This window comes from Microcaecilia unicolor, chromosome 2 (assembly GCF_901765095.1).
Source record: "Microcaecilia unicolor chromosome 2, aMicUni1.1, whole genome shotgun sequence".
Lineage (NCBI taxonomy): Eukaryota > Metazoa > Chordata > Amphibia > Gymnophiona > Siphonopidae > Microcaecilia > Microcaecilia unicolor.
The window spans coordinates 95,888,214-95,910,906 of NC_044032.1; the positions used below are offsets into that span (position 1 = coordinate 95,888,214).

General features: G+C 40.3%; 1 protein-coding gene across 4 annotated transcripts in view; it reads left to right on the forward strand.

The window, feature by feature from the left end:
* The window catches only part of IL31RA (interleukin 31 receptor A), a 148,514-nt gene that overhangs the window by 85,223 nt on the left and 40,598 nt on the right, over window positions 1–22,693 (forward strand). For all 4 annotated transcript variants that reach the window (XM_030193140.1, XM_030193143.1, XM_030193141.1 and 1 more), the window contains 4 exons: window positions 2,993–3,141; window positions 7,150–7,318; window positions 9,095–9,174; window positions 14,835–15,051. In XM_030193140.1, the coding sequence (XP_030049000.1) occupies window positions 2,993–3,141; window positions 7,150–7,318; window positions 9,095–9,174; window positions 14,835–15,051 (615 nt within the window). The remainder of the gene's footprint in view (window positions 1–2,992; window positions 3,142–7,149; window positions 7,319–9,094; window positions 9,175–14,834; window positions 15,052–22,693) is intronic.

The following is a 22,693-nucleotide window of genomic DNA, read 5'->3' on the forward strand; positions in this document are numbered from 1 at the left end:
TCCTGAACACCTATCTGTGAGTAAATTATCTGTGATTTATTCAATAAAAGAGACTTCATAAAATAATAGAGACTTCAGGTGATTGCTGTGCCAGGGTTATACTCCATGATATTGGGGCTTCTAATTACCAAGCTCCAAGAGTCATGACATGAGCAGTCAACCCAAACAAGGCAAACAGTGCCATATCAGAAAAGAAATAAAAGAAAAAAGGAAAAAAAAAGAGACCAGAATGGATGTGTGGGGTCATGTGTATCCAGAATGGACGCATGTGCTCAGAGTCTGCATGCTTAAAGAAGATTCGATGAACAATAGCAGCCATGATAAAAATGAACGCGTTAAGCATATTTGTAAATATCAGTTAGTGCGACACAATATTGATAGAAGTAATTTTTCAGGTTGCATTATTAGAGATTGAGGTAAGGAACTTTTGTAGATCTTCAGGGTTGGCATAATGACTGTGCCCCGATTGCTTTTAATTTGGGGCGCATGTCTAAAAATAACTCTTTTGAGCAGTGGGTTTCAAAAAGTCTGAAGCCACATAAATTTTTGAACCAGCAAGCAGTAAAGGTGATTTAGTGCAAGTGGCGTCCAGGATTAACATGGCTTGAGTATGTCTTAAAAATTTCACAATTATAGGGCGTGGATAGGATTTCCCCGTCGCTGATCGGATTGAAATCCTGTGGGCACACTCTATGTCAACAGTTGCATCTGCTGGGAGAGCCAATAAATTTAAGAGAAAGGGTCTCAAAAAGCTTGCCATATCTTTGCCTTCAAGTTGTTCAGGCACCCCCATTATTCGTACATTGCATCTCATTCTATTAGAAAGGTCTTCGATTTCATACTGAAGCGTATCTATTTTGTTTACTCTGCTTGCTGAGATACTGCTCGTCATGTACAGATATACGCTCTTCTAATTGCTCTAGTCTTGCACTGAATTGAGTTATTTGTGTTGACATTGATGCCAATTGTTTTAAATTTCCGAAGTAGATTGTAAATTGCGCTGCATAAGATCACGAAACAACTTAACGTCTTCAGCAATTGAATCGAAAGAATGCCTGTCTGGTGGTAACGGCACCTGGAGGGCCTTTTCTGGTGTGTGAGGCTCATGTTTATTCCGCTTGGGAGTGGATTGCATCAAGAAGGAGCCATTGTTTTTATTAGATTTGTGAGCCATGGATGTTTGTAGGCTGTATTGTAGTAAACAAATGAAAGGCTGCTATATCAATGATTTAGAGATGTACTGGTGGGAGATCAAGTTTTATACATCCATTCTGGATAAGGTCAAGTGATTTCCCCCCACCTCCCCAAAAAGTGAGATTTACCAGTAATATGTACAAGGTATAAAATTTTATCTGTGAAAAAGCTTCACAAATAGAAGAATCAAAGTAATAGTGGAGTGGAGGAATGGCTTAGTGGTTAGAGCATCGATCTTGACATCCAGAGGTGGCTGGTTCAAATCCCACTGCTTATTCTTGTGACCTTGGAGAATTCATTTAACCCTCTATTGCCTCAGGTACAAACAGATTGTGAGCCCTCCAAGAGACAGGGAAATACCCAGTGTACCTGAATGTAATTCACCTTGAGCTACTACTGAAAAGGTGTGAACAAAATCAAAATAAATAAATATAATTAGCTTTGATTGGTACTTCTGAAAGGATACAGACAGAGTGGAGGCAGTATTAGGACATTTTCAAAGGAATTTGCCCAGGTAACTTATTAGCTAGCTGGGTAAATTCCCTAGGCTGAAAACTTCCCTTCACTTATTATGCACAGAGTCCATTTATACCAGTGGTCATTACCACTCCAGCTCAAATGTGCCAACCACTGTAGGCTGAATTAGGCCCACATATTCAAGCCAACATCTATCTGGGTACCATCACTAAATATTTGAGTGTTTGGCAGTGCCCAGAAGTTATCCAGGTTTGGCTGATATTTATCCACAGATTCTATATAGGGAGCCTAGAGATCTGGGCCGAAATTGGCCTGGGTTTTATAACAATACGTGCAACTTAACAAACTTAACAAGCTAATGAGCGCTGATAACAGCACTTAAGCAATAATGAGCACTAATTGGCACTGATTAGAATTTAGGCACACAAGTTACAAAGTATATTCTGTAATGATGTGCGCTGAACTTCTAACATGCACAGGCAAAAAAGGGGTGTGGTTATATGTGGGGAAACTGGAAGTTTCGTGGGCGTTCCAAAATTTACGTGCCTAGTTATAGAATATGGCCCAGTGTGCCTAAATCTATGTTCCAGGATTTACACCATGTTTTCATTGGTGTAAATGGATGCGCGTAGATTTAGGCACTGCAATATCAACTAAGCACATTCTATAATCGGCGCCTAAATCTAGGCACTAATTATAGAATGCGCATAGTTAGCACTGACTTCAGCGCCAATTTTTTAGGTGCCATATATAGATTCTTCCCCTTAACGCCATACCTGGATAATTAACCAGGCATAGTTAGGACACCACTATATGTGGCCCAACATGCCCGTTTAGCTGAACTGCCCTGAATCTAACCAGATGCTCAAGGTTAAGGTTCAAGGTTACATTTATTTGATATTCTGCTTAAGAACATGCCATCAAAGTGGTTACAATGCAAACAATTAATGGAAAACAGAAAAGAATGCTGTTCCATAATAGTGGTAAAGAGGAAAGGTAGAAAAATAGGAGAGGGAGAGAGAGAAATAAAACTACTATAATCTACTGCCACAGGCCCCGAGATAAAGATTCAAGGTTACATTTATTTGATATTCCACTTAAGGACATGCCATCAAAGCAGCTAGTATTCAGTGGCATTATCTAGTTTTATTCTACTGAATATTAGCGGTCAGGATGGCCAGCATGATTTAACCTGCCTGGTTAAACCGTTTTGAATATCGAGCCGTACAAATCAATATCTCTAGATGTGCATGTTTCTTATTTGTGAAATCTTCAAAAATGGTGTTTTACATTTTTCTGTATCTGTTTTGGTTAATTGCAGTAAAAACGGCACCTCCTGAACTGGTTTCGGTGGAACCCATTCAAGGCAAGAAGCAAATGCTTACAGTAATCTGGGAGAGGCCTCTGCTGGCACCTAATTCATTATCAGTGAATTGCAGCCTTCGGTACAAGGCAGTAAACAGTACAAGGGTAAGCAAGTTTAGACTACTTTACTTTTGAGGGCCCTTTTACTAAGCTGCGTAGGTGCCTACGTGTGCCCAGTGTACGCCAATTCAGAACTACCGCCCAGCTACCGCATGGTCCAGTGTTAACCAGGCTGTAATCTGCATTGTACATGTGCTGATGATTACCGCCTGGTTAACGCGTGATACCTTCCCATTATGTGAATGGGTGGGGTAAGGTCTCAGGTCTAAAATGGACGCATGCCAATTTTCATTTTGACACACATCCATTTTCAGCCAAAAAAAAGGCCTTTTTTGCAGGCATGCTGAAAAATGGACCTGCACACATCCAATACATGCGTCTACAACAGCACAAAACATTTTTCAGTGCACTTTAGTAAAAGGACCTCTTAGACTTTATGCTGCTTTGTATGTAATACAGAGTGAATTCAATATGGTGACAGAGAGAATGGCAGTGTCCTGAGTACTCTGAAGTTTTGGTCTTTGATTTTTTTCTTGATTTCCTTTTCTACTCCTGATACTCAACATGGGAAAAGTGAAAGGAAAGTGATACATTTCCCCCTGAACTCTTCTTGGCTCCTTGTACTTTAGCAGACATCTATAACTTAATCCTTCCTCCTCATATGTGATGTCTGTTACTGGCAACAGTCTGGAAGCAGTGAGTCAGCTGGACATGGATATATTTCTTAGCTTGGATGGGCACATCATTATCCCAATGTAAAGATGTGGCCATTGGATTGGATGTTCTACTGAGACTGAATGAAATAGAACATGCAGAAGAGACCAGGCCACACTTTTCATGATGCTGGTGGGAGATATGCTAGTGAGGAATGTTCTGCCCCGGCAGCCTTATACTAGTTTTTATAGTGTAGCCCTAAATGTGTTTAATGCCTTTGCTGTTATTCTAAAGATTTTCACTGCTGCAGCTACTTCCTCCAAAGATGTATGAGCATTGTGTGTAATGTAGTCTCACATATACTGCAGCCACCTCTGCTTTATTTGTATAAAGTTTCTTACTAGTGGTCTATTCTACTGCAAAGGCCTCCTCCATTTCTCAGCTGAGTTTGCTTCCTTTGTTTGCCTATTGGCATTTCCTGATTATTTCTATTATCTTTGTCCTGATGGGTCAGCTAGGGTATGGCCTGTCTCTCCAATTGAGGACTGCCCTCTAGAACCACCTCTGCTACCTGGTCTCAGGTTCTGTCTTATTGGTCCCTTTACCCTTCCCTCCCTGGGCTTGAGTGTGCCTTTTCTTGACCTCTCTGTCTCTACGAGCCAGACATTCTCCATCTTGTCTGGATGTACATGTTTCTGCTCCCCTGAACTTGTCTTTTTACCTCTGCTCATTCATCCTTTCTTGCACGATATTGCACCATAGGCGCCCGGTATAAGAGGCTTGGGCAGGCTAAGCCTTCCCAGCCACAAGTTCTCAACAAACAACAGCAGGATCAGCAGTTTCTCATTCTCCGTCTTTATTCTTCTCCTACTCCAGACCAGTCCTCTCTTCTTTGCACGTTGCCTGCGCCCTGCGGTTTCTCCTCTTTCCCTTCCCCGCGCGACTCTCACAGTCACTTCAGCCTTCAGGGCTGGGCTACTGGCATGATCGAGTCCTGCTGAGTGCTCCCGCCTTAATCGCAATTGCAATTATTCAACATTTGTACTAAGTACCAGTATAAGAAAACAATATAGACCACATCACAGGAATGAAAGAGAGAAATAATACAACAACAATAAAGGAAATCAAGTTTAAACCCTTACAGTTTAAAACATAAACTCTGGCTAAATTATACTACTCCCTTCAAAAACCACCCTAGAATCATCTTGCTTCCTTGTCTAACAGCAGTCTTTCTAATTGATCTGACTCAAAAAAGGTATAGGTAATATCAGGAAAAGTAATTATACATTTCACAGGATATTTCAAAAAGAAACCAGTGCTGAGTGCGTGTATTCTCAATTTAAACTGAAGAAATTGTTTACGTTTATGTTGCATTGCTCTAGAAACATCAGGAAATTTCTTTACACAAAACGAAAATGTTTTTAACCAAAATATGTCTTGAAAACTAATATCTTATCACGTTCTGAAGAGAACTACACCAGAAGGGTGGCATGAGTAGGAATATCATCCTGAGTTGTTTCCAAAAATTCCATCAAATTAAAAGAATTAGTAGCTCTGCGTGATGATACATCAGGCACCAATTCCTCCTTGTTCATTCTTACCACCTTAACAAGCAGATAATAAAAATTAGATATAATCTGCAAGATTTTTGAATTTGAGGCCCTTTTACAAAGGTGCAGTAGGGCTACCGCACAGGTAGTATGTGCCAAATTGGCCCCACCACTGGGGTAGCATAGGAGTTCTGAAGTTAGCGTGCACAGTTTTCTGCAGTAGAAAATAATTTTCTATTGTCTACCGCAAGGGGCATTCCTGGCGGTAATCAGCAGTGTGGCCACGTTGCTGCAAGCTGCCCGATTACCACGGGGTTAGCACGTGAGCCCTTACTGCTTCCTAAATATTAATTAGCTCACGGCCAATTACTGGCCCATTTTAAAAAAAGGTCTTTTCCCCGCTGCAGTAAAAAGTGGTTTAGTTTGCACCAATTTCATGTGCCAAAACAAACATAGGCTACTTTTTACCACAACTTAGTAAAAGGCCCCTAAGACCCCGCCCCCCATTAGTCTTATTTAAGTGAAAGTTGTAGGAGATTTTGGAGATGTCAGAAGATACTGTGCCTTCTGTGAGCAAGATGTATTTTTTGTTACTTGGGATGAGATTTCAACATCATGGAAATGACAGTGCAGCTGGGAATTTGTACATAGCTTGGATATAACTAGGTTTTTAAGGGTTTGATCAACTGAAGACCCAAATAGAGCATTTTTTGAGTAACATTTGCCTTCCCTCAGAACTTTTAAGGGATATTTTTCATCTTATGTATAGGGTAAAATATTTGGCCCTTTTCTGATTTGTGCAAATGAAATATTTGGCACATTTATTGCTATGCACTGAGACTGATTTGCTTTATAGTAACTCTGATATTTTCCCATAAATATTTCTTGACATTTATTAGTAGTACATACATGGGTTTTTTTTTAGCACTCACAATTATATTACTACCTGGATACTAAGAAGTCAGAATCTTAAGATCTTGGTAATATAAGTGTTATTCTTAAGGTTGTATGGTATGGTCTGAGGTTATGAAGGTTAGTGTGTCAAGATTCTAACTCTCTCTCTCTCTCTCTCTCAAGCTTATTGTTTTTCTTTTGCCTTTCTTTTGACATTTTTCTGTTTTCAGGGTCTTTTTTGATCCACACTTCATAGTTTATAACTTTCTTTTGGTGTTTGGAATAGTGATTACTGAATGTCGATTTCTGTATTTCTTTTTAAGTTTATGCTTAATATACTTATTTATAAATACAAAGAAAAAAATAGATTTTAGGGTTCCAACAAATATTTCTTCTTTTAAATAGTACAGGCTGTGAATGCTATAACAAGCACTAGCAGAATTGTACCTGACCTGCTGGTCTGTTTCTAGTGGTGTGGCTACTTTGAGCATGCTCAATAGCTAGGTAGATAACTCGCCCACATTTAAAAGGACAGTTTCCTATTTAAGATTAATAAAAGGCTGCCTTTGTACGGTGTCTAGGAAAGAAAATTGTTCAGCTCACTATATTTCTTTGAGCATTTATAAGCAGTCCTTTGTTCCCATCACACACACATTATAAAATGTCCAACAAATTAGTTTTTGTGGTTGACTACCCTGTCTTTCGTCATAGCAGAACTGCAGAATAATATATAAGGACAGACAAGTAAACATTTGCTCTGTGTGGTAAAATACAAATGTTCCGAACCCTAGCATGACAAAAATCTATACATAGCTGGCCTAGATACAGACATTGTCCTTGGATGGATTTCCATGGGCATATTTCCAGTTACTTCAAAACTGCCTTTTTTTTTGTGAGGTCCTTTGAGTTGTAAAATATACTGAATAATTTCCTGCTTGAACTTCTGGGTTTTTAGGTTCTGCTTAACCACATCTATATGGGAAAGGAAAAACAAATGGTGCATAATCTCACAGGGCTGCTGAATTTCACTGAGTATGCTATATCCATGCGTTGCATTGGCACTGATGGTCCAATCCTGTGGAGCGAATGGAGTGCAGAGAAAACAGGAAGAACGGAAGAGCAAGGCAATACTAATTTTTTATGATATGTATTTGTTACATCTTGAACACTTCTTAATACCAAAATATGGGGCCCTTTTACTAAGCTGTGGTAAAAGGGGCCTTACGCTAGTGGCAGCAGCCATTTTTTACACATGCCAGGGCCCCTTTTACCACAGCAGGTGAAAATAACAAAAAATGAAATTGCTGTTTGAACTTGCTATTGCCATTTTGGTGGGGGGGGGGGGGGGGGGTAGCACTTATCGCTACCCATTGAGGGCATGGCCAAATTGCGCACACAACTTAATTGATTAACAAGCCAATCAGTGCTGATAATTGGTACTTAACCAATTAGCGACACCAATTGGCTTTAATTAGAATTTGCATGCACAATTTTCTAGGTGTATTCTATAACGTGGTGTACGTAAATTCTAATGTGTGCAGCCGAAAAGGGGGCATGATCGGGTGGGTTGTGGATGGTTCAAAAAACTGTGCCCACTATTATGGAATACACCCGATCTGTGTCTAAGTTAGGCGCAGGTATTTAGGCTTGGTTTTAGGTGGCTTAAGTGGGTGCACCTAAAATTTAGTTTCAAGAATGATGCTTAGGTTGATTCTATAAACTATGTCTATATTTAGGCGTTGTTTATAGAATGACATTAAACGCATGGTTTTTCGGTGCCGATTTGTAAGGCACCATTTATAGAATTTGGCCCTAAGCACATAATGTTTTTTAGAGGGGATGCGTTATGAGTAGAGAGTACGCATTCACGTGCTGTCCAGCTAGTGCGTTCTAATTAGCACACACTAACCGGATAACAGACTTAATGCAAGAGCACTTAGTGTTCCCATGTTCATTTTTTTCAGGTTTTGCGTGTTGACAACATTAGCGTATGACCTGCAAATATTTTTTTAAAAAAGCCTTAAGTGCTGCGATAAATCCCGCATTAAAACTCAATAAGCTAAAATTTTACTGTACTTGCAAACTCTGCCCACACCCTGCCAAATTCTGCCCTGTACATGCCTGCCTACAAAGTATGTACCATCATGTCATGGTGCATACTTTTATGCTGTTTGCTACCTTATAAAAGCCCATTTACACATGGAAATGACTTTATAGATATAACTTCTATAAGTGGAGTGGATAGGTTCAGCTACAGGACGGTAAATACTGGAATTACTGATGGGCCCAATATAAAACCAAGAGTCTCTTTTGAAATAAGCCTTTTTCAATAAGATCAATTTAATTAAGGCTTAACTGCCTTTATGAAAAGATTTGCCCAAGGATGTGTTTGGTAGGTGTAGCTATACTCAGGCAACTTTCATTGTAGTAACTACATTAATATGACTAATGTCAACCCAAAACACAATTAGAGCTGTGAGGTAAAATTGGCAACAGGCAAATTAAATTATGATGCTCTATATATCCTTTAGATTGTAAGCTCCTTTGAGCAGGGACCGTCCTTCTTTGTTAATTTGTACAGCGCTGCGTAACCCTAGTAGCGCTCTAGAAATGTTAAGTAGTAGTATATTCTAGCACTTATTACCAGCTAAATCTTTTTGTGTACTCCACAGTGTTAAGGCATATAGGCACAGAATTTCCTAATGCTTGCCCCAATATCTGTCTCTGAGCTGCTGCAGAAAACCATGGGTCTTGGTTATGGTCCTGAGCATACGCCATGAAAAGAGAATTTTGTTTTCTTAAAAACAAAGTGTCAGTTGTCTGGATACATTGAAAATCAGCGCCAGCATGACACGTTTCATGTTCTTTATCTTTCACTTTTATGTATTTTTATTTACCAGCACCTTCAAGAAAAGTGGACCTGTGGAGAGTGATTGGTTATCAACCTGGTGGAAAGAGATTTTTGCATCTTATGTGGAAGGTACTTACTCTTCCAAACTGCTTCATACCAGGGATGCTTCGTATAATTTAGCAGAGTATTCATTTCATTATTTACTGTAGAAGGTTCTTACATGAGACCACTCGGAAAACCAGAGGATTTAGGATGCTGAGCTGAGCTTGACTTCCTCCTTGTGGTAAGGAACTTCCAATCATTTCTGCTGGGGGTGATTTTCTGTCAGCTCATCAATTTGGAACCTTATGTCATTGACCTGGAATCTTTCTGAACTTGTTTCCATTTCACCATTGCAACTGGCAAGGACTTTTTTTCTGCCATAATGAAACAAAAAGTGTTGAGCTATACCTGTTTTAATAACAAGCCCCCCAAAAGTGCCCTAAATGGTCATATGACCACTGGAGAAATAAAAGAATGACCCCTTAATCCTCCAGTGGTCACTGACCCCCCCCCTCCCACCCACCCACCCCAAAATGTAAAAGAAACAGTACATACTAGGTTCTATGACAACCTCAGATGTTATAGCTGTTCCTATTAGAGCAGCAAGCAGATCCCTGGAGTAATCTAGTGGTCTGTGCAATGCACTATGGAGAAGGGGACTCAGGCCCTTAATCCACTCTATTACACCTGTGGTAGAAAATGTGAGCCGTCCAAATCCCACCAAAAACCTACTATACCCACATATAGGTGACACCTGCAGTCATAAGTGCTATTGTAATGGTGTACAGTTGGGTACAGTGGGTTTTGGAAGGCTCATTATACAATACAAAAGGGAGCAACGCTGAGATATGTACCTAGGAGATTTTAGGTGAAATCCATTGCAGTGCCCCACTGCTCTACTGGGATGTATATGTGGCCAGTCTACTAGGAATGCTGGCTCCTCCTATATCCCAATTCCTTGAATTTGTGCATTTTTCACTTGGACTTTTTTTTTTTTTTTTTTTTTTTGAAAATGGACCAAAAAGATAAACACACAGAGCACAAAAACATCTAGCAAGTGGCTATTAAAAGAAAAAGAAATAGATGTTTTGCTGTTTCAAAAATGGCTATATTTGCTATTTGGATTCTGGATGTTTTGAGTGAAATGTCCAAAGATGGACTTAAACATCATATTGAAAATGCCCCTCTCTGTGTCTTTAAGGGAGGGGCTGGTTCCTGAAGAGTTGGGAATTCCTGAGAAGCACACACTTGTATTTTGGAGCACTGCATGCCTAAAAGATTTTTGTGTTTGGATTGATTCATAGATTCTAAACTGCTCTCTCTTAATATCTTCCTTGATAATCTGCTGATTTTATCTCCATCTATCTTATTCAGGTGAAAACCTTCCTTTTCTCTCACTTGCAGAGCTGCTGGCTCCTGTAAGTTGCTATATTCCTGTCCTTCTGACTGTATAACTGTTCTTTTGCCTCGTGTTTTTTTTATACGGAAATTGACTGTTCAATAAGGGTGCTTTATTTCCAGATCTGTGTTTTGAGTCTTCTTCCTACTGCAGAATTGACTGAGGTTTAATTTAATTAATTTGGCTTCCATAGTACCTAATGCCTAGAAAAATCTGTGGCCTGATATTCAGACCACTGGAGGCAGCCTGCATAAGAGACGTGATTGGTGCTTACCCTGGATATTTAATACTGGGCCATTTCACGTGGCCGTCGTTGAATATCTGTTTTTTTTTTTTTGCCAGCTCAAATTTAAGTGAATATTCTGCGCTGACCGGTTACATTTATAGCAGCCAAAGACAGGACTGGCCGCTAAACTTGAATATTCGCGGATAGCCAGTTGAATATTGGTCTTAGTGTCTTTGAGAGGGGCTGCTTCCCAGAGAGTTGGGAGGAAGTGGCAAGTGAGATATTGTTACTTGAATTTATATATCTGTATTAGCTACTGAGAGGATATTGTTTACACTCTGTTGAGAGTCTGCGTTTGCCGAGATTCTCCCCGTTGTCAATTACTATGTGTTGATTTGTATGTGCAGACATCCTACTGAGACTCCTGATGCAGGTCAAGTGGCCAATGTCAGGATTGCTGTACATACGTAAATGAATATGAAACCAGCTTGACATACTTAGATTAATATTAAACCAGCTTCTGACTTCTGAGAACTCCCCCATCCCTCAGGAATCACTAAGGATGGCAAATGGACCAAATGTTGCCCAGCTGCCTGCTAGCCCTGTGTTTTCTTGATTACCCCCTAATTAACATACCTATGTCCTCTCTGGGCATCTGGGAGCAGGGCTCTTTGAGAACAAAAGAAAGCCAGACAGAGAGGATCCCAAACTAGGGACTTCAAAGAGTAAAACCTGTGAAAATGGTCACCTTGACTTCAGAAAAGTAAACTTGAGTTTTGCTGGGAAGGAAAGAAGTTATTTGATCCCTTTCTGTTCCTGAGGTATAAAGCAGAGCACATGGCTCTGCTCAGGGCCCTTTTCTCTCCTTCTCTCTCTCTGCACACACACATCTTCAGCCACCAGAGCCCCCGGCTCTGGCCCCTCTTTCTCCTTGAGCCCTACTCAGAGCACATGGCTCTTCTTTCTTTCTTTCTTTCTTTCTTTCTTTCTTTCTTTCTTTCTTTCTTTCTTTCTTTCTTTCTTTCTTTCTTTCTTTCTTTCTTTCTTTCTTTCTTTCTCCACACACACACACACCTTTAGCCCTACCTCAAGGCTTTTCTCTTTCTCTGCACCCCCCCATTCTTACCTTTCTCTCATTGAGTCCCATCTAAACCCATGCACACAGATACCTGTACTAAGTGCTGTGAACCTATATAAGTACATACAATATACTTTCTATATATATCCAAACCTGTGTGGATTGTGTATGCTTTGGGAACCCACTGCCTCTGTGAACTGGACCCGGGACCATACCTAGACAACGATTGCTGACAGTCAAAACACACTAAAAAATATTGCTGCCATTATCTCTGATAGGAGTTTGTTGTTCAGGTTGGCCCCAATTAGGAAGAATCAGGAGTAGTAAAATCATCCTCTCAGTACAGGGAAGAAGGGAGGAGCTGAGGCAAGAATTAGTTTGGTGGTGAAACATGCACAAGGCATTCATTTTCAGATCTCTATGCCTGCTTTCCTGTATGTATTTTGCATCTGCACTGTGTCAACTTTGAAAGCTGCTCAATATAATACATTCAAAAGTTTATTATTTATATAAAGGTCTGTATTAGGCAGGCTTGCTTTTCTGAAGTAGGCTGTGAAAATTGTAAGTTTGTTCTGCATGCTGTTTTAGATTTTTTCATTTGTAATTTTTCAGGGTCACAAGGAAAAAATAAATAACATACCTTTAATCAAGCTAAAAAAGTTTAATCGACACGCAGCCCGTGTACATCGTTTTGATCATGTTATAGCTCGTCTCCACACTGAACACTAGCTCTATGTTTCTGCTTGCTTTAAGTTTAAGATCCTTTTTGTTTTCACAGGACGCCTACCTTCATCCTCCTCCTACATCAACAGTCTTCTTATCCCATACAGTCCTTCCCATTCTCTTTGCTCCTCTAACAGCAATCTACTGACTCTCCCCTCCCTGCTTGTCTTCATTTGAATATCTCCAGAGAAACTGCCTTTAGTTATCTTGGGCCCAGACTATGGCATAACCTCCCTCCTCATCTCCTGACCCAAACCTCTGTTAAAGCATTCAAATCACTGGTCACACTGCTTCATAACCACTCTTTACCTCAGCATTCATCTTTTCTATGCTCTGTCTGTTTTTATTTTTTAATTATTATTATTATGGAGTCCTTTTACAACACCACAGTAGAGCTACCTTGGCGTTGGTGCATTACAATTTGGCACTGCTGCCGGCATACTGCAGGAGCTGGTGGTAGTGCCGCAACCACCGCATGCCACTTCCGGTGTGATGGGAAATTATCTTTTTAGTGCTAAGGGCTTACCTGGTGGTAATCAGGCAGCGCCGCGTGCAGCCCGGTTACCACTGGGTTAGAGCAGGAGCCCTTGCCGCCTCCTAAATAGGAGGTGGTAAGGGCTCCCTCAGGAAATGGCCATGCGGCAAGTGTGTACTTATCGAACAGCCATTTCCTTTTTTCTGCCTTTTACCCACTGTGATAAAAGGGACCTCGGGGTATGGCAAATTGATCTACCAACACCAGGGCAGGGCCCCTTTTACTGCAGCTTGGTAAAAGACGCCCTAAATTTGTTAACCGCATATACGTCATTACTGGCAAACGGAGTGGCCTAGTGGTTAGAGCACTGGTCTTGCAATTCAGTGGTGGCCGTTCAACTCCCGCTACTGCTCCTTGTGATTTTGGGCAAGCCACTTAACCCTCCATTGCTTCAGGTACAAACTTAGATTGTGAGCCCTCCTGGGACAGAGAAATATCCAGTGTACCTGAATGTAACTCACCTTGAGCTAATATTGAAAAAGGTGTGAGCAAAAACTAATTAACTAAATAAATAAATAAATAAACTTGTGGTATATCAAGCTGTGTGTATAAAAATAAATAAATAAATGTATGCTGTTTTATGTACATGACCACAAATTCATGCCCCAAAGAACTTAGAGTCTGATAGTCAGACTGTAAGTGCCACAATCGTGCTGACTCAGGATATTCAGTGCCAGGCCATTTCTGGTGACCAGCATTGAATATCCGGGTTTTTTTTGGTCAGCTCAAACTTAACCGGCTAAGTGAATATTCAGCGTTGGCCGGTTAAGTTTATAGCGGCCAAAAATAGAACTGCTTTTAGGCAGTCCGATTTGGCCATTAAACTTAGCCAACCAGCGCTTGAATATTTGTGGATAGCTGACTATATTGGGCGATATAGCCAGTAAACCACTAAGGGGGAGATTCAAAATATGGCACCTGAAAATTTGGCATGGAATAAAATTACACCTAGGCGTATTCTCTAAAGTATGCTTAAGTTTTATAGAATAGGCTTAAATTTCCGCATGGTATATAGCCTCTCCACTTGACCAAATGTATTCGTGGCCTTTTATGCCAAGTAAATCCTGGTGTAAATGCTAGCGCCTAAATTATGCATAGAGCAGGTATATTCTAACACCATGCGTGTAGTTTTTTGGAATGCCCATGACACGCCCATTTACCCGCCCATAGCCGTGCCCCTTTTTGGTTGTGTGCGTTACAATTTAAGCGCACTGAGTAACAGAATATGCTTAATGAGTTATGCGCATGAATTTTAATTATTGCCAATTAGTGCTCTTAATTGCTTGTTGAGCATTGTTATCAATGCTGATTGGCTTGTTGAGCCAATTAAGTTCATGTATTCTTTTAGAATACGCTTGGATTTTGGCATGGAATACTGAGCGCGCTATATAGAATCCGGGGGTATGTGCTAACCGCAAATCATAAGAGGAGATAACTGTTCCTGGCTTGTTAAATAGTGCTGAATATTGGCCAGTTAGTAAATAGGAAAATCATATTGGGATTTGTTCTCAGCTGTGTGCCCTAACTACTGTGCAAGTTCCACAGAGTAAACTGTAGGTGGCACTATAATAGCACAACCTTCATACTAGGAGCCTGACATATGTTTGTGAAAGGATTTCAAATGCACATGAGTAAATCTGAGGGAATGGTTCAGGAGGACTGTACTGCCTTCAATTTTAGTATCAAGAGAGACAATTTTTTTATTTTCTTCTTTTCTTTTCAGGAATTATGTGCAGCCAGTATGTTTCATTATAATTCACTCTTTGCGCATTGTCTTAATAAACAGGAATTTGTTGAAGTTCCGCCTTCTGGGATAATCCTGGGCTACAGAATTGGATATTTTCTGGAAGCTAATGCTTCCCTGACAAGGACTTATAACACCACTAATAGGGAGGTTGTGTTGAACCTCACTGGGGATGCATACATCTTTTCGGTCATTGCTTATAACTCTGCTGGGCATTCTCCTGAAGCTACTTTGAGGATTCCAGCGGTAGATGAAAAATGTAAGTTTTTACAGTTAAACAGTGCGTTTTTTCTAGTGAAAAGTATCAGGCCACCCTTCAGGGGTGGGGTGATCACTGAGGGACCCACCCCACAATAGCCAGGCCCCCTGCAACCAGTCACAGAATCTATGACAAGGCAGAATTGATGTGTAGAGCCTGAGCTCTTTCATTAAAACTTGGGGACCATGGGTCAATTTTAGCAGACAACAGAAAAGGTGCCGGTACTCAGTACCCCCAAGTACCCCTTCAAAAAAGCCCTGGTTAAACAAGTTATACGATTTGCCAAACTTTTATATGTAACCCACTGAGCAAAAAGGTGCCAAAAGTGGGATTATAAACAACAGAGAAAATGACTATAAAAGTTTGCAGGGGTAAATTTGGGTAGCTTTCATTTTTGGGGTCAGGAGAAAGGGACTATGCAATTTTATTCACAACTTTGATGTTTTTCATGGTTTACAGTCTATTTTTGCTATTTTTCAAATGCGGTTTTCTGAAAAAAGTTTTATTGATAAACATTTCTCATTCTTTGAAGACGTAATTAGTCCATACCTGAGGGTGAAATTTTACCAGATTATACAGTTGATATCTCTCTATCATGTGGTATAGATAAGTCACGTACACCCAACTTTTGGTACCTTTTCGCTCAGTGGGTCATATATTTCTTTTGCTTTAGCTGATGGTCAGGTTTCACTTAATTACAAAATAGAAGTGATTACAATAGCCTTAGGGCTTCTTTTATTAAGCTGTGCTAGCAATTCCCATGCAGCAAATGAGAAGAAGTCCATAGGAACTGAATGGGTGTCTTCTCATTTGCCATGCTGGGAATCGCTAGTGTGGCTTAGTAAAAGAGGCCCTTAGAAAATGTAAAAGTGTCTTCATACGCAATTCCAGTTATATCTGTATTAATATTCATTGTGTGGTAAGAGGGAGTACAGTTACATAGTGGTTGCCTGCCAGTCATAGTCTGTTGCTTTTGACCTAGCCTCACCAGAATATTTTCAGTACCTCCAGCAAGGAAGAGTGAGTTTTCAGGCTAGCGTTTGCACCTATCGGGATGATACAGCCAATTGGAAATGTGTGTTCATCTTTGCTAATGTCCTTCTTCTGTTCTGAAACAAATGACTTGTCATCTGCACTAATATATCGACTCCATGGTAAGACAAAATCAAAGTAATTATTCAGGTTGCAGCCTGAAAGCAAGATCCAGTTTGAAATTAAATACACGCTAGAGAATCCCCCCCCCCCCCTTGTTATAAAGACATTTTTCTTCACTGTACAGTATAGATTTATTCTTCTAGTCATGGGACTTGGTATGTTATAATGGTGAGGAGAAATTCTGTTGACCTTGATACAAAATAATTTTTACTTCTGGAAACCTAAGTTTCTCCTCCTTGGGTAATTTTATTTTCACACTGTACATCCTCTGAGAGCAACAGGTAATTCCAAAACCAGCAAAGAGATCAACTGGGATGTGCGAAGAGATGGCTCTTCAACCCCTGGAGTACTGTGATGGGATTTGGGGACTGAAAATAAACAAAGAACTTGGGTTTAGGTTTAATTCACAGGCTCACATATGATACAGATGAATGATTATTTTTGAGGTAGTGATGGATCTCACTGTAATAAAATCTAGGCAAGCATGAATTTTTACAAAAGCTCACAATGCATCTCTTACCCTGTATGTGTATACCAAGGATTACTCATTCTGCTAAGGACTCACCAGAGCAGTGCTCTACATTCTGCTCTGTAGGGCCGTTATCTTTTGTATATAGGCTGTCGTGAATAGCACTGCAGTCACAGTTCATATAGGCTAGACAGTAGATTTCAGCAACAACTATAATAACAAAGGCTGTGCATAGAACTGGCATTGTATTTCCTAGTGAGTAACAACTAGTTTCATCCCAAGCAATATATTTATCTCCCACTGCCTAGCCTAGATGAGATATTTCAAACAAAGAGTGGAAGATACCAAAGCAAGGTCCCAGGATGGCCAAAAGGTAAAGTTTATTCTTGACAACCAAAAGGTGTGTTTATAATACAGTCTGAAATATAATATACAGGATGTGCTTGACAATCAAATCCCAACACAGGCCGTGTTTTGGCAAGAATGCCTTCATCAGGGGTCCTGTCAACCAGCTTTTAAAGGACTGCGAGCGCAGTCAATATCAAAAGCACACCTTTTAATGGAAGTGGATGCTGCTTTAATTTTACTCAGAGCACTGCTTTTTACCAGATTCAGAGCAGCATGCTCGTTTCTTATATTTCCATTGATATTTACTGCGCTCCATAGTTCTTTAAAAGCTGACTGCAGCGGCAAACAATCAGCATGCAAGGAAATACTGCAGAGCTCATTTAAATGACATTTAAATGAGCTCATTGGTATTCTCCCCTCATGCTCCGAGAACTGCGCTCTGATGATTTCGCGCTCCTACCACCTTAACCCTATGCCAGCTCTGACCTGGCATTAGGGTTAAGTCTCCCTCTCCCTCTTCCTCCTCCCCCTCCCCCTGCTCAGCCCAGAACCCCCAGACTCCTGCACACAAATATAAAAAACATCCTGGTAGTCCAGTGGGAGCCCTGTCTTCCTGCCCCTCACTCCCCCACCCCTGGTTGCCACCACAGGTCCAGTGGGACCCAGCTTGCCCTGGTAGGCTAGTGGTGGAAGGTTCCCCCAAACCAACCCCCTCCCCAGTACCTTCAAAGTTGGAGGAGGGACTAGCACTCCCTCCCCCCTTAGCAGGCACCACCTCAAGATGGCAGTGCCCTGCCTGGTGCATTCTGGAATGCACTGGGCGGGACTTAACTTCCATCTAAGGGATGTTTTCTCCCATATATATGGAAGCTAAGCCCAGACCTATGCATCCCAGGATGCACCAGGAAGGGCAGGGTGCTGCCATTTTGAGGTGGTGCCCGCTGAGGGAGAGGGAGTGCTAGTCCTTCCTCCTCCAACTTTGAAGGTACTAGGGAGGGGATTGGGTTGGTCACACCCCCCACCACTACCCCACTGGACCTGTGGCAGCTGGGGGAGAGTGAGGCTCAGGAGGACAGAGAAAGACTGCAAGAGAAAGGAAGTGAGGGAAAGGTCAAGAAACACACAGGGTAGGTAAAAGTGACAAACTAACTACATAAACTCCTGGAAACAAACTGATCATTCTAATAAGAAAGCCTGTTTAAAAAGCCAAGGTTTTAAGGCTTATTTTAAAATTCTTAAAAGAAGATTCAGCCCAGAGAGACAGAGGAAGAGATTTTTTACTGCTGTAATTGCCTATTGCTCATGTTTGATCTATTCTTACTGTATATCATTTTGAGTGAATTCCTTTTTTTTCATGTAGCTAGAAGAACCACAGAGTTTACTAAATTAAGTCCCAGCTTAAACAGCTAAACCTGAGACTTGAGGTAGTTAGGGTTTTATTTTATTGAGATCAGCTGAGAGGATAATGCATCGCTCAACTCGCTGCAGACACTGCAGGGCCCCACTGTTCAAGCAAGACAAAAGTCCAGCCAAGAAAGAAGACGATGCTGCAGAGCTAAGTGAACATGTAGGCACTCTTGCTTGGACACTGAAAGGTGTGTATGTGTGTGTGTGTGTGTGTGTGGGGGGGGGGGGGGGTAGTACACTAACACCCTGATACTAAACATGCTTGCAATGTTTGATGTACATTAGTTGTAGCTAGTCTAGTGGGCACCTTATTCAGCGTCTAATGCACAAAGGGTTTCTGCTTTGCTTTTACCATTTGCTTTAGCAGCTACCGATAATCCTGTGCAAATGTATTATAACGAGCTCACTATTATTAAAAATGAGCATTCCTATAGGCGATATGAGGAACTGGCTGCCATGAGATTGGGTCACTTCTCATCTTTCCACAAAGCATGGTCGCTGCTAGACGACTATGTATCTTGTGAAAAGGAATTAATTCTCTAAAGTATGTTGCATATACTGTTCTGTTTTACTCATATCAGCCCACTGACTTTTTTTTTTTATTTTATTCTATTCCATATTATATGTTGCTGTATGTTTTCATAAATACTATGTTGTTTTAAAATTAATAAATAAAGTTTTTAAAAAATTAGCATTCTATGTGATGCACAGATGTTTCTGTGATGCACAGACATTTCTGTGCACTGCACAGAAAGGAGCACTTACCTTTAATGAGCAGAATTTTCAAGCAGGTATGGAGCTATCATTGCATGAGGGTGACTTCTCGGTGGAGCAGTCTGCTTGCATTTTATAATAGTATCTGCACGTGTGTGTGAAATATGCCATGTGCATGTATTAGGTGCATGTGTCCCACACATAATAGTTTATAGTTCATTAAAACTTGTTATATCACCCAAGCTGACTCACAGAACTGGGTGGTTTACATACAATAAAACAATGGGTAAACAATTGAGAAAAAAAAACTACAAACTTCAATGGAAAGAGAGTAATAATTACCAAATGATGCACAACAGAGAAAGACTGCAAGAGAAAGGAAGTGAGGGAAATGTCAAGAAACACACAGGGTAGGTAAAAGTGACAAACTAACTACATAAACTCCTGGAAACAAACTGATCATTCTAATAAGAAAGCCTGTTTAAAAAGCCAAGGTTTTAAGGCTTATTTTAAAATTCTTAAAAGAAGATTCAGCCCAGAGAGACAGAGGAAGAGATTTTTTACTGCTGTAATTGCCTATTGCTCATGTTTGATCTATTCTTACTGTATATCATTTTGAGTGAATTCCTTCAAAAAGGCAGTAAATAAAGCCTAATAAATAATAAAATACATAAAAATTACAGAAAAAGCAGCAAAAAAGAAAGCGTGGTGACAAGTGAATTCTAATTGCACTTAGGGTTAGGGAGAACCAATCTGTGATCATTTCTAGAGCGAAGTAGGCAAACAGAGGAGTAATGTATGGTAAAAAAAAAAGGCAATGTAATCTAGGAGACCAGTTCTATGAGCTTTGAGAGTGAGCAACTTAAAGATAACGCGCTGTTTGATGGGAAGTCAATGGAATTTTTGCAACAGGGGGAAAACATGGTCAAACTTGCATGCGTGACAAATAAGATTAACGGCTATATTCTGGACAGATTGAATTTTTTTCAGATTCAGGCATGAGCAACCTAAATATGAGCTATTACAATATTCCAATCTGGTTGTAAGAAGTGACAGAACCAGAGAATGAAATGTGAATTGATCAAAACAACTATGGACATAACGGAGTTGATGCAGAACAAAAAAATGCAAGATTTATATAAACTAGAGATTTGTGGTGAGAAAGAAAGATTAGAATCTAGGATAACGCTTAGCTAGCAGAATGAATCAACAGGATGAGTATGTAAGCCAAAGAGATTGAGTAGAGTCAGGAACAGTCGCACCTGGACTAAACCAGCATGTAGGGCCAGTATTCAGAATAGGCTTCAGTAGTTAGGGTATTTAATTAATCTTTTTTTTTCATGTAGCTAGAAAGGCCACAAAGTTTACTAAATTAAATCCCGGCTTAAACAGCTAAAATTATTTTGTGATCATTTAACCAAATTGAAATTTGGGACAGGCAGTCTTGAAGGCAGGTGAGATCAGGGTTATATGGGTATGTAGGAAAAAGTAGTAGGATGTCATCTGCATAGAGATGGAAGGATATATCAGTGGATTGAATCAAAGATCCGAGGGAACTAAGAAACAAAGAGAAATGGGGAAAGACCTGATCCTTGGGTACTCCACAAGAAAAGGGGTGAGGAGAAGCAACAGATGATGTGTATGCAACCTGGAAGGAATGGTTAGAGAGAAAGGAGGAGAATGATGACAGCACAGATCCCGAGATACACAGAGATGATAGATGAGAGAGCAGTAGACTGTGATTAACTAGATTGAAATCAGCAGAAAGATCAAGTGAAATTGCAAGAAGTCATGTGTTTATCCCAGTGAGAACAGATTTTATTTAATACAGCTGTAAGAACTGTCTTGGTACTAAAATGGGGCCTAAATCCTGACTACTGAGGGTGGAAGTGCAAAGGTCTGGTAAACAAAAGACACCAACTGAGTGAAAATAGTTTTTTTTAAGTGCCTTTGAAATTAAACTAAGGTTAGATACTGGATGGTAGTGGGCAGGGACCAGGGGGGTTAAGGGATGGCTTCTTAAGAACTGGATGTACAAACACTAATTTCCAAGAGGATGGTACTTGACCAGTAGAAAGGCTAATGTTGATTATCATAAGAATCTTGGCAAGAAGTTTCATTTCTGGAACAGCAAACCAGGAAGGGTGATAATGGATCAAGGGAACAAAAGGTTCGGCACATTTTCGAAATTGTCTTGGACAAAGAGTGGACAGTCTGCACTGGAAATAGGACCAAGAAGAAGATCCAAAAGAAGGAACTGAGTCCAGGACTAGTTTCTGAGGAGATAGGGAAGCAGGGGTTTCTGGAAGTGAGCCTAAGGGCTATCTGAGACTGAAAAAGACTTTAAAAGATTTTGAACTTTGGTGAAGAAATATTGTGAGAGTACTTCAGCTGATGGACTGGGACAGCTGTCTGAGGTTGACACACTGTTCATAGAAGAGGAAGTCAATTGATGAAAAATAGCAAAAAGCTCTTTTAGAAAGATCTGGCACCTTCTTAATGTGATCGTTAATCTGCTTTAGGTGAAAGTTATAGTCTTTGAGCCTGACATGAAAGCAGTGAAGATCCCTAGTAGCCTTTGTCTTTCTCTATCTACATTCAGAACTACAAAGTTGTCTCTTGAGCAGTTGCAGGCCGCTATGATACCAAGGCTGAGATTGAGAGAAGTAAGTAACAGCTGACTTCATGGGGGGCCACTTTATCCAATACAGATGACGATACTGAGGAAAAATTGGAAGTCATAGTGTCAAGATCAAGTGTATCAAAGTCAGCTACAAAAGAAAACAGATCAGGAGATATATCATGAGGATCTAGTAGTGTTAAAAACTTGTCATGGAACAAAGAAAAAGGAAACTCTGAATGTGATGTCATTGGACACGCCTTTTTTCCCAGGCATGCGCAGAACATCGACGCTTATTGAGAAACTGTTCTGCGCATATGCTAGACACTTTCCCTACTGAGTCACTTGCAGAATTTCTGTGAATCTCATTTGTATGCAATTTCCTTTGAACATCGGTCACTGTTTTGAAATTGGTAAGTTCCACCGCAGCAATAAATATTCGTAGTATTTAACTGTAACTTTTGAGCATCTGCCTGTAAGTTTGGGATTAAACACTTACCTGAGTATCCAGAATTTCTCCCAAATCTGAGGTACCTACAAAACAAGAATAACACAAGGAATCAATTCTTTGGGGAAAGGAGGTGCAAGGAAAGAAACACGGGCGTTAAGAAGAAAGAAACAAAAGGCATACAAGTACTTATCTGATTTTACTTCTTTGGTGATAGTTGCTGAAATAATTTCCTGTTGCATGGTTGGCGCTATTAATCTGAAAGTTAAACACAAGTTGGCTCAATATTTGGAATAATTCAGCTGAATTACTTAGAAATTGCTACAAAGTTTGGGAAAACTACTGCTGTTCAGAATTAAAATGTGTTTTGCACAATCACATCTGAATTTCCAAATCTAATTGTTACCATTCTTACATGTGGCTGGTCCTTAAGCAAAAAATCCTGAAATGCAGCTTTATTTCCTCCACTTAATCCATGATT